Source organism: Polypterus senegalus, chromosome 9, assembly GCF_016835505.1.
Source record: "Polypterus senegalus isolate Bchr_013 chromosome 9, ASM1683550v1, whole genome shotgun sequence".
NCBI classification, from domain to species: Eukaryota; Metazoa; Chordata; class Cladistia; order Polypteriformes; family Polypteridae; genus Polypterus; species Polypterus senegalus.
In genome coordinates this window covers 165,650,416-165,663,618 of record NC_053162.1, presented here as the reverse complement: position 1 = coordinate 165,663,618, position 13,203 = coordinate 165,650,416, and the positions used below count along the sequence as shown (strand labels likewise).

Below are 13,203 nucleotides of genomic sequence, written 5' to 3'. Positions count from 1 at the left end.
GTAGGAACGCGCTTTATTCCGACTCTAACATTTTTGTAGCTGTGATTTGTGCATCAGTGTAATGGATGTACCAGGAAATCATGCATTGACAAAAGTTCCCGTTTGCTTGGAATTGAAAGTGTGATTAAATGCGTTATTTTTTTAACGCGTTATGGAGTACATGCATCGAAGCTTCTCAGCTGTGCTTGTGCTAATAAAGGGAAACATTTTAAAAATAACGTAACATGATTCTGCGTTAACCTAATATTTTTCATACGCCCCAAACCAAGGAGATGCGAAGGTAAAATGAATCGGTAGCGCTACAGCATATACCTCTCGAATCGAACCTCGAATGTCGGCATTAGAGGCTTAAGACTCTACAATTAGCCACAGCGTGTGGCTTGTCTATGCAGAGTATACTGTAGATCGGGGTATATATATACATTTATATATATACCGTGTACCGCAGTGGAGAAGTAGAAGTTATGAAAAAGGGAACATTTTAAAAATAACGTAACATGATTGTCAATATACAGTAATTGTTTTGTGAGTGTTATTGAATGTTGCTGTCATCAAGGATTTGATTATCATTATTTGTTTCAATCAGGTCGTATTTGTATGATGTGTTGTGTTCAAGTTACATTCCGTGTTTGTCAATCGTTGTAAAGATAAGAGGTTTCATTCATCGATTAGTTTCTTACTGCATCAATAAACAGCTCGCCTTCCTTTTATCTGTGATGTGACAAACTGCATGCACGTGTTTTTTTTACACTGTCTTCCTTTAGCAGGACATTCACTTTTTCCACCGTGTGCTTTGTTTCCGCAGTAGCTGCACTTATGAATATGATTATATGTATCAGACGCTTCATATTTTTTTGCTGCCTTCTCAATTGTGTAATTCGGTTTTTGTTCAGCACTCTTTGGAACTGTTGCTTTTGTCTGTGCACTCGCGCCAGTTCACGTGAGCCGCTTGGTGTTCTTGCATCGAAGGTTCCCAGCTGTGCTGGTGCCATCTCGTAATGTCAGCTAAGACCCGCACTTAAAAGTTTCTCTCGCAGTTTCAATGAGTTTGTGCCAAACACCACCCTGACCATCTCATCTTCCTCTGCATAAGCACAGTCCTTCACACGTGAATATTTACCGGCAGTGTTTGTATTGGATTGCCGCTGATGGACGGCCTTATATGGGCAGGCACTAAATTACAAACGCTAGTGGCAGCCTGTCTATGAACTTAATTTAATATAAACTTACGGTTCACGCCGTGCTTTGTTTCCGCAGTAGCTGTACTTATGAATATGCTTGTATGCATCATTTGCTTCATAATGTTTTTCTGCCTTCTCAATTGTGAAATGGCGTTTTGTGCTCATCGCTGTTTGGAGTTCTTCCTTGTTCTCTACGTACTTACGTAGGAGGCGTGATGATGTCACACGAAACTCCGCCCCCCACGGTCATCTCCAACTCAACTCTATTACATTATATGTAGAAAAATAGGTTCCAGTTATGACCCTTACGTGTAGAATTTCGAAATGAAACCTGCCCAACTTTTGTAAGTAAGCTGTAAGGAATAAGCCTGCCAAATTTCAGCCTTCTACCTACACGGGAAGTTGGAGAATTAGTGATGAGTCAGGGAGTGAGTGAGTCAGTGAGTGAGTGAGTGAGGGCTTTGCCTTTATTAGTATATATATATATATATATATATATATATATATATATATATATATATATATATATATATATATATATATATATATATAAATATTAAAATAGCAGCAGCCCTAGCACTGACCCCATGAAATGACATAACATCAACCAATTCTAACAATGTTCCTCACACCATAAACCCTTTTCTTCCTGTGTCTGAGCCAATTTTGCATCCATTTACAAACATCACCCTGAAGCCCCACTTCTTTTAGTTTAATGCCCAACCTCTCATGTGGCACCTTGTCAAATGCTTTCTGAAAGACAAGTTAAATAATATCATATTCTCCACCTTGATCATATCTTTTTGTTGCTTCCTCATAGAATTCCAGTATGTAAAACATGAACTCCCTCTTCTGAACCCATACTGTGACTATTCACTAAAACTCCTGTTCTTGCCATGTGTTGCTCAATCATATCCTTAATAATTCCCTTCATTAATTTTCATGTAATGCACATTAACCTTACTGGCCTCTAGCTGCTTGGATCTGCCCAGTCACCCTTTATATAAAACAGGATAATATTTGCCATTTTCCAGTTCTTTGGAAATTCTGCAATGTGCAGCAACTTCCTAAAAGTATTTGTCAAGGGTTTATGTATGTACTTGCTAACCTCCTTAAAAACTTGAGGGTAAATATTATCTGGTCCTGGAGATTTGTTTAATTTCAGCCTATATAATTTAAGCAGTACTTCTCCCTCTACAATTTCTAAATCACACAGTACGTCTTTAGTAGTAGTCCCTTTTACTGGCAGGAGGTTATCTACTTCCTCATATGTAAAGACCTCAGATAAGTGCTAGTTTAGAGCATACACTATTTCACTGTCTGTACTTTTTAATTTCTCTTTACTATTCTTGATGTACTTCACCTCCACCTTGACTGTTCTTCTACTACTCAAATACTGAAAGAATTTCTTTGGGTCATCTTTCACCTGCTATACTCCTCTCTAGCTGTCTCTTAGCCTCCCTAATATCCTTCTTAATGGTTGCCCTCATGTTCTCATAATCCCTACAGTTCACATTTGAATTAATTTGTCTTATAACCCTTATACATGTTTTTTTTTTCCTTTGCAGCTTCTTTTTTAATTCTTTCTCAACCACTGCAGACTTTTAAATAATTTCCTACTAATTTCAAATTTAGGTATGTTCCTGTCCAGCATTACATGTAAAACGTTTTTAAACCTGTTCCTTGTTCCTCAACTGTCTCCACACTTAAAAATTTACTCCATTCTATCCTCCTTAGTCACTGCCACATCTGCTCAAAATTTGTCCACATCTGTTCCAAAACACAGAGAACTGTATTATATATGGTCACTTGACCCTAGTGGTTCAATCACCTCTACACCCTCAATTCTCTCCTGATTATTACGAAATACTAAATCTAGGCAGTCTTCCCTAACGTTTGTGATTTAACATACTGTGTCAAAAAACAGTCACCAGTTACTTCTAAAAACTCCTGCTGTTGAGAAGCATTATTTGCAAGGCTATCCCAGGTTAATGTTCAGGTAGTCCCCCTTGACTATAATACAGTATCTTCCTGTAAATTTACCTTTAGTATATTACTAAAAAGATGTGTATTGGAATCGTCAGCCAGTCTGCTTTGAGCAGTTTATAACACATTTCTAAATAAGAGCTCTTTCCTTAAAGCATTCCAGACAAAGACACATGTCATCACGAAGATGGGGCTCATCTTGCATTTAAATTCTGTTTGACATAAACAGCAACCCCACCTCCTTTTCTGTCCTAAAAATGTATATCCCTCTATGTTATACTCATCCCCATCTTTGTTATTTAGCAGGTTTCCATTATTGCTATAATATCATAATTATGCTATGTTACATACTTACTCCAACTGAGTTAATTTTTAGTTTTGATACTCCTAGCATTAAGGCAAGCTATTTTTAATGTGTTACTTGTATGCATTTTTATTTTAACACTATTGTTTGTTCCTCCATTTCAGATCTAAATCTGGCGTGTCCAAAACTCCCTGCCCTCCCCATACCTAGTTTAAACAATCCTCGACTAACCTACTCATCCACCTCCCCAACATATTGGTGCCTCAGCGGCACATTAGGCCTTCAAATCTCCTCAATCTTACCTAAACTCGCACGTGGCACAGACAGAGCTTCGGATAAGACTAACTTATCAGTTTTGCTCCTGAGCCTAGGACCTAACTCCTGACAAACTACCCTTATTTGTGTAATTTGTTCCAACATGGACAATTACAACTGGATCAACCCCTGCTCTGGGCAAGAGTGTATCCACCCTTCCAGGGAGGTCTCTCACCTGTGCACCCAGAAGGCAACACACAGTGCAAGACTCTATGTCTATGGAGCAAACCTGTGCTTCAGTCCTAATGACTGAATCCCTAAATATCACTACCTCATTATTAAAATTTGACTTTGGGTTACTAAAACTGCTGAACTTTTTTTGAATTAAATTTTTGATTTAACTTAAACAATAAAAAAAATTAAGCCCAAAAAATCTGATAAAAGGACTGCTACAGTTATTTTACACTTTCTGACCTCTTAAGCTCCTGTAATTTTCTCCCCCTAGACTGCCTGCTGTTTGTTCTTCTTTTAGGTTAACTTTATTTTTTCTGTTTGCTTTCCTGTTATTCTTTACTTAAAAGCTCTCCACTCACATTGTTTGTATCTCTTCATAATAATGAACCCTTATGCTGTCATTTTCTTAACTGCTGTACTCTCCTGATGAATCTTACTATCTTGTCTACTCCTATAGGTGCTTGTGCGTAATCGGTGTCATAATGCTAGCCACCTGCTTTTTACCTTTTCGAAGTCAGCCACTGCCTTTTTTCCCCACTAAGGAATTGCTGTTTCTGATACTTATACCTATTAATTGCTACAATGCCAGTTATTTACTTACAGAGATGCCAGTGTTAGCTACTGCTGCTTACTGCTGCCGATGCCACGTTGTATACAAATAATGAGAACAAGTACACATAACCAGTAACTTTTCCAAATGCACCCCTAAACATCCAGCTGCTTTTGCTCCTGTGTGGGCAAAAAAAAAAGCAAAAAATCCTTCTAAAGGGAAAAAAAGCTTTATAAATTCCTGCACAACTCCTTAGCAGCAACCAAAACACAGTTTTTAGAAGCAAAATATATAACAACATCTCTCTGCTGCTTCTTTTTCATTTGCATGGATGATGTCAGCATGTCAGTGCATCTCAGCACGTAAACAATATCCACACCATTTGGATACCTTTCCCAGGTAGGGACACAGCACTACACTCCAGATGATCAGGAGGTCTTGATTGTCTCTTGCCAGATCTCAATTTTGCCTTTCTATCTCTTATCTCCCTTTAGGCAGAGAAACAAACATCCCATGTGATGTGCAGGGTTACTTATCCTCTTATGTCCTCATGGCAGGATTTATAACCCAAACAAACCTCTTCTTTTATATACTGTCATATACATGACTTCCTCCTTTGCCAGTATGAAAGAGACGACTGAGAACCAGAGAAAACTGAGCTAGCATTGAGTTTCATTTTTATATATTGTGTAGGTAGTATTTTAGTACAAATCATTGTCAGATATTTCAGGATTCAAAGTCCTACAGTGACTGCTTCCAGAGAGTAGTATTTTGTGTGGTTATCAATATATCTGTAAGGCCAAAGGCCTAACTGTCTACCACACTATGTGGTAAGTTATCCCATATGTCTGTGGTTCTTTGTTTGAAGAAAAATGTACTAACATGTATGTAAAATCTGGAATTATTTGGAATTATATATCCTGAAATTTGCATCCCCATGTTATTGTTGCAGAAGTGATGTTTCATTTGAATAAAAAACAGAGTACAATGATTAGACAGCATAGCTTAAATATTGAGAAACCTGGCATCCTTAACTTGCCGAGAATTTTATGTTAAGATTTTTTCTAAAAGTAAGCTACTGTACATATAAATAAAGTGAATTGACCAGTGTTCCCCATTTCTGTTTCATAACTGATTGTGTAGACCACAAGAGGGCATGGCAGGGCAAACAGTGGCACTGAAAATGAGCTACAGCCTGTGAGTTTAGTTAAATGACATTATTAGGACAGCTGAGTTTTGTGTTTATTTTTTGTCTTACAGGCAAATCAGGATAATCATATTTTATTAATCCATAGTAATGGAGATGGAGAGAAATGTTAGCTTTCAGGAAGAAAAGGACTTTGCTTACATTTTTCATTTGATTTTTGTCTGATTTTACTCATTTAGGTACTTTGACGATGGACAACTTGCAGCCTCTCTCATCTGACTCTGCAACGCTAGCAATGCAGCAAGCCATGTTGGGTGGTGGTGGGGAAGATTCACTCGATGGCACAGAGGAAGAGGATGAGGATGAAGAGGAAGAGGAGATGGAGGAAGAGGATGAGGAGGAGGAAGAAGAGCATCGGCAGCAGTTGCATGCTAGCGCAGTGGGTGACCTGAGCTTGGAGCACAATGAGTCTTTGGAGTAAAGCAGGACTTGGGTTCCAGTGGGGGAGAGGAATGAGGTGTGGTGTCCCAAGCATGGGTTTAGTCTGAACCACAAGGACATGAGGGACATGAAGACTCTCCTCGTCATTCTTTACAAAATCACCATGATCAGAAAAGATTTTGCATATTAAAAAAAATACCTTGACTTTGAGGACGATTCAATTATTGTAATGCAAAATGGCAGTGACAGAAGCCGTGTTTTATTTAGTATAAAAATTAAAAGACTGGACTATTGACTTGCTCTGTCTATCAACAAACAAATCCAGAAAATTGGCCTACTGCCCTTGTCTTGAATTTAATCAAAAATAAAAAAAACACCCTGTCTCACAGATTTGAACTATACTGAGAGTATAGGGTCAAAATGAAAGTGCTTTTTTGTCTTGAATGAAACTCAGTTCTGATAAAAAAGAGCAAAAAATCACAACAAAGTTGTAAGGGCACATGAAAGATGACTGGAACAGTCAGTAAGAGCAACAAGTAACCCAAAACATGCAAAACAAGGTTTCTGCCCTTCATCTCAATCAGACTGGCAATGTAAGTGAAAACAAAGGTTGCAAACTGGATGGATGCAGGGCTTGGGGACTTTAAAAGACACTGAAGATACAGATTCATTTGGAGGCTCCATAGACTGTGAAAGACATTTTTCTGTTTTATTTTATATGTTTCAACTGTAGGAACAAACAAACAAAAATGCAAATGAAGCACCTCTTCTCCAGCGTGTGTGCGTGTGTTGGCGTGAAGAAGCTCTTTTTTTCTGTTTGCACAGATTCACTGAATGTTCTTTGTAAAGTCAGCTGACTGGTTTCTGGTTTTAGTTTTTATTTCTGCATGATATTATTTTTTTCCACTGAAGGCATCACACACACTATGACTGAGCCCTGGACCAATTGGTATTAAAAAAACAGACAACCTCTCTGGCCTAATCCTAGTGGTCAATATTCCCAAATCAGGGCCTTAAAATTTTAACAAGGGAACCAGTGCCAGCCCCCTGGACATAGTCCTAATTACCACATTAGTCGGCCAATGCTGGAAAAGTCAACCATAGTATTACTAACTTACTAGCTACCAGTAGCCCAGCATTATCTTTTTAACCATAACTAGACCAATGAGCCCATTGGACTCCTCATTCACCCAAATCAAACACCTGAATTAGATTGTCATCTAGTCACATTGCTGACTAACCGATAATGTGCTGTCATCTTTTCATCTTTCCATTCCCAACATTTCTAATGAATATCAGTTTATCTTTCTTTTAGGCTGGCATCTGTGGAGGGATATTTCGGACAAAAATAAATAAATGCTTTTTGAAATGTGACAGTAAATACAGTATTTGGGGCATATATAATTAAATGTGCCATGAAATGTTTTTGATTCCTACTGTGTTTTAATCGATCTGTTTTTGACAGAATAGACATAAGTCATCAGCCATTAAGTACCCATTTACAGCAGACACTTCAGATGAAGACTCCCGATGAATTCAGAGCTTCTTGAATTGAAGTAACGGCTTTATCCCACAAGTCTAGGCAACTATTTCTTTACACTCGTATCTGCCACAGACATGCATACTCATGACTTTAAGCATCCACTTTACCAATCAAAAAACAGGCTTAAGCATTAGAGCTTGCCCACTCAACTGTGATGGATGTTAATGACAGTTTTCATTTCAAGGAGTATTCCTTGTTACATGTAGGGTCACTGAAATAAATACACAAAACAATTAAATACATACATAAAGAAAAAAGCAACAGAAACATGTCATGAAATATTTAATTATTTATGCTTATGTATCATTGTGTTTTTATTTATTGTCACATTTCATATTTCTTTTATTTATTTATTAATTTATTTAATTTTGTCTGAAATATTTCTCCATAGACATTGTTACACTTAATGTTTAAAATGATTAAAAACTGAACTGCAGCAACATTGGTCAATCAAGACCTTTCTCCTTCAGATCCTGTCAGTCTCTCATTTGTGAGAGCATTGGATTATGGATTACACATTTGCCTCAGAACTGCCACAGCCACAAAACGTTGGAAGTGCTTTACGTGTTCAGGTCTGCTTTGGACCGCCGCTCACAGTGGATGACAAGCAGATGTTATGGGCCTTATTTCAAGCGGGCAGGGCCCCCTTGGTTGGACACGTTGCCATTATGTTATAGGCTGCAATGAAATTCAAAAGCACAGAAAATAAATGAGACTTGATTGCTGGGAACTTATTTAAAAACGCAAAATTTCCAATAAAGAAATTCTGAATGTTTAAAATATATAAACAGTAATTTATCTTTTTTGTTATGTTTTTACTCCTTTCTTGTTAACTTTAATATTTGTCTTGGTGTGCCAGGAAAACATTCCACGATACAAATGAGACCTTAAAATGTACAACAGTTGGCTTACTGATTTAATCTTTAGATGAATGTCTATTTTCTTTTTCTGTCACTTGTGATTTCTTAAAAAAGGTCCTGCATAGGAGTAAGTGGGAGGATGTCATTAAAATTGCTTGTTAAAACAAGTTCATTTTTATCATAATGATTAATCATTGAAACTAAAATGTGATATACAGTTTATTTTGGTATTTTTTTTGGTTAAAATGAAAAAAAAAACAGCAATTTCTAAACTTTGTGTGGACTGCAGTAGCCAACTGTTGGAATTGTAGTTCACTGTGAGGCTATATTGTATATACAATATAAAGGGGGGGTTTGAGAAAAATAAGACCATTCCTACTATTGTGTGTCTGAAATATTCTAAAGAGTTTTTCAGAAGTGTTCTCATTCATAAGCTGTGTGCACTTTTAACAAACATTGCAAATAAAAAACACAATCTTAAAAAACAGAAGATGACAAAGTTCAACCCAGGAATTCAAACTTTCTAACAAGCACCAATCATGTATGGCAGGTAAAAAACACAAGATAGATGGAGAGTTTCAGTTTAATGGTAGACTACAAAGCTGCCTTTTCCAAAACAGAACTGGCTACACAGATAGAACAGGAACAATGGCTGCTGTTGTTTAGGCAAAGGATTAACAGATTATGCAAATACAATTTAGAAATAAGGCAAGTGGAAACTTGGCTAGGAATTGGCCAGTGGTGCAAACAAACATAGAAGGCAGCATCTGATTGATTAAGAGCCCAGGCATGACAGCATTAAGGCAAAGACAGCAAGACCTGGCCAATTTTTAGATATTAGGCCAGTCCAATTAATTATACAAGATAACCCACAGGAGTTAAGCAGCATTTTGCTTTTTAAATTAGGAGATGTAGTCATGTTGCAAAATACATGGGTGTCATGGGGAGCAAAGTCATCCTGAATGAGGCAATACTTAGAATTATTTCTATAATTTTGTAAGACGGTTTCTGTTTCAATTACAGTAGGAGTGCATTGGTTACCTTTGGAGATGATATTAGCATCTTTCCTACAAACTAGTAAACGTGTGTCATATTTATTTCAAGATTTTCACATGAAAAAATCAAAACTGCACAGCTTTGGCGGATTAGGCCAAGCAGCACTGTAGCGAGTTGAAGAAGCATGACCTGCAACTGTTTGTCAAAAGTTAAAACTTTGCATGAACATTCCGCTGTGATGCAAAGAGCTTTTTTTCTGTCTGGGAAGGGTGCTAATTTATCCATGGAGCAGATTAATATTATGATAGCCATGCAAAGCAAATGGTAAGTGAAAAATATAAATGTATGAGTACTGTTAAAGCTTATCACCCTAAAATGCCATTGAGATAACAGATGTGGAGCATCTTTCAAATCAATAATGTATAAATAGACACTGTTCATAAATCAGGCCATGCCTGTGCCTGTGATTACAGCTCCCAAACCGAAAACTGACAGACAAAGGACATAACTTCAGCACACTTTTTTACATTTTTTCTTGTGGGAAACACTCATTTGGCACTTGCTCAGCACAGTTCACCAGTACAACAAACAGCACACAACACACTGTTTCTTCTTTCTTTTCTTTCCTTCCACTCCTCCCGCCAAAGTTTGCCTCCCTTCTTCCAGTCTCTGGCTTTCGAATGAAGTGAGGCAGCTCCTTTTATAGAACACCTGGAAGTGCTCCAGGTGTACCGTATTCTCTTTCCAGCAGCACTTTCAGGTGTGGCATAAGTGCTACAATAAAGGGCTTCACATTTCCTACAGCACCCCCTGGCGGCACCCATGGGACCCAACGGGGCTCTACCAAACTCCAACTTCCATGAAACCCTGTCGGAGTCTGTGGTGCCACAGCAACCCAAGGGGGCTGCCCTCTAGTGTTCCCAGGGAGATAATGCCCTGAGCTCGCTCTTTCCCCCGGTCTTTGCAATCTGCAGTCATCCCGGCTAGGTAAGGGCCCTGGCCATCCACCACACAGGCTAAATTGCTAAAAAATTGCTCACGCCCTGTCCGGTTGCATAGGCATCATAAGTGAAAACCTGTTTTCAAGTTCAACCACAAATTCTCAATTGAATTGCGATCTGGACTTTGACTAGGCCACTCCAAGATTTTAACGTTGTTTTTGAGCAGTTCCTGTGTAGCTTTGGCTTTATGCTTGGGGCTGTTATAGTATTTTCAAAAATCTTTTCCCAAGACACAGGTGTTTTGTAGACTGCATCAGGTTTTCCTCTACAAATTTCCTCTATTTTGCTGGATTTGTATTACCCGCTCAAGTCTTACAGGGTTTGCTGGATAGAAACATCCCCACAGCACAATGCTGCCACTACAACGATGGGAGAGTGTTTAGCTTACATCAAACATGTCTGATAGTCAAAAAGCTAAATTTTGGTTTTAATCAGTCCATCGAACCTCCATGTAGCTGACTTCAGTCTCCATTATGGCTTTTGTCAAACTCCAGCCAAGATATTGTGATCTGTTTTTTTGTTTTTTTAACAGTGGCCTTCTTTTTGCCACTTTCCCATAATGATGTGACTGGTGAAGTACCAAGGCAACAGTTGTTAAATGTACAATCTCTCCAAACCTTTCTACTGTAGCTTGTAATTCCATCAGAATTGTAGATTTCTTGGTGGCCCACCTCACTAATCATCTTCTTTCATGATTGCACAAATTTACAGCTATGCTATACTCTTTCAGTTTCTTAATGATTGAATTAACTGTATTCCAAGGGAAATTCAATGACTTGGGTATTTTCTTGTCTCCATGCCCTGACTAGTGTTTTTCAATCCCCATTTCACAGAGTTGCTTGGACAGTTCTTTTTGTCTTTTTGTGTAGGTTAGGACATGATACTGACTCACTACAAACTGGGCCTTTCAGATACAGATGCATTTATACTACAATCAACTGAAACCCCATGACTACAGACAGGTGATCTCCATGTAACGAATTCTGTGACTTCTAAAACCAGTTGGCTGCACTAGTAATAATTTAGGCTTGTCATTAAAGGGGTAAACACTCAGGCAAATTATTATTGTGTGTTTTACATTTGTAATTAATTTAGGCCATTTTCAGAAATTGTGTATTGTATTGATCAGTGTCAGAAAAGCCAAATTAAATCCATTGGGAATCAATGTTGTATAACAAAAAACTTCCAAAAGGGGAAATATTTTTTATAGGTACTGTAATTTACACCTAAGGTATAATCTAAATAATGCAAACTGTACACTCTGCACAGCTAAAATAAAGTCTATTACAATATAAATAGTCACAAGATATTGATAGATATTTCAAGTCCTGTTTAAAAAAGGGAAGTTGTTGCATCTGCAACTAATATGGTACTGTGCATTTAGAAGTACACTGTCACTGTGGCTTACAGTTAAAGATATGGTGCATTATCAGCTGCAGATAATGCGATTGATAGCCTACAAATCTTTTTTACTTATTTAAAATAGATCAAAGCTCCTGATATTGAAATTAAACCATTGATGAAAGGTCACTGGTCACTTAAAAAAGATAATTGAGTACAGCTCTTGACATCCTTGCTTCAAATCTCCTTCTCAAATCTCTCAACTTTTTCTTATTAGCATTAGGGGAAGCTAAAAGCACAGTAGCTTCTTAGAAGATGTTAGCGTTGGAACCTTCATTAATCTTTTTTGACCACTAAATTTACTTTGTTTTGTGCTTCAACAAGTGATTCTTGAAAGCTTTTTGTAGATAGATAGATAGATAAATAGATAGATAGATACATAGATAGATAGATACATAGATAGATAGAACTTTATTTGATATTCTACCTCTTTATCCATCCATCCATCCATTATCCAACCCGCTATATCCTAATTACAGGGTCATGGGGGTCTGCTGGAGCCAATCCCAGCCAACACAGGGCGCAAGGCAGGAAACAAACCCCGGGCAGGGCGCCAGCCCACCACAATACCTCTTTATTGTTCTATCAAAATCTTGAAGCATGTGCAATCTTTAGTGTACAAGACTGAAAAGAATCAATCCCCTTTGCCTATCAGCACAGGACAGGACTTTAGTCCAGGAATGTGCTTGATTGCTCTTTTTTCACAGTTTCTATGGGTAGTTTTTTTATGGCATGATGGTCAGAACTGAACATAAGACTACCAATGTCCTGTTCATTAACACATTATGCAGAAGGTGAGCATCAGATTTTGTCATTTATATTCAACAGTCTTTATTCACTATAACTTATGTGGCAATGGCACTATATAGGCGTCGACCCGACACAGTCTGACAATGGGGGCACGTGTAAAATAAACAAAAAGAACTTTTATTTTTCTTCAGCCATGGGGCATGGCTTCCCCATGTCCCACAGGCCCAACACAGTCCCAAAACACCCAAAAGTAAAAACACCCCAAACAACACTCTTCTTCCTCCACTACTCCTCCTCCCAGGCAGCTTCTTCTTCATCGTCGTCGTCGTCCCGACTCTGGCACCTAGAGTAGTGGCTGCAGGCTCCAGGTGCTCGTTGACCTACTTCAGGCAGCACGTCCGGGTGTGGCTGCAGTCCAGCCCACATGGGCTCGTTAAGCCATGCAGCTTCCCCTGATGGTGGCCATGAAGCCCAACAGGAATGAGCTTGGGTGTTCCAAACTATTGGCCCTGATGCAACCCAGGGGGGCTGCCAACAAGTGTTCCGGGGAACGT

The 13,203-nt window shown here is 38.3% G+C and overlaps 1 protein-coding gene across 7 annotated transcripts in view; it reads left to right on the top strand.

The window, feature by feature from the left end:
* Positions 1 to 6,855, top strand: part of pknox2 (pbx/knotted 1 homeobox 2) — a 278,966-nt gene extending 272,111 nt beyond the window's left edge. For all 7 annotated transcript variants that reach the window (XM_039764132.1, XM_039764129.1, XM_039764131.1 and 4 more), the window contains one exon: positions 5,897 to 6,855. In XM_039764132.1, the coding sequence (XP_039620066.1) occupies positions 5,897 to 6,138 (242 nt within the window). In that variant the 3' untranslated portion in view covers positions 6,139 to 6,855. The remainder of the gene's footprint in view (positions 1 to 5,896) is intronic.
* Positions 6,856 to 13,203: the final 6,348 nt, after the last annotated feature.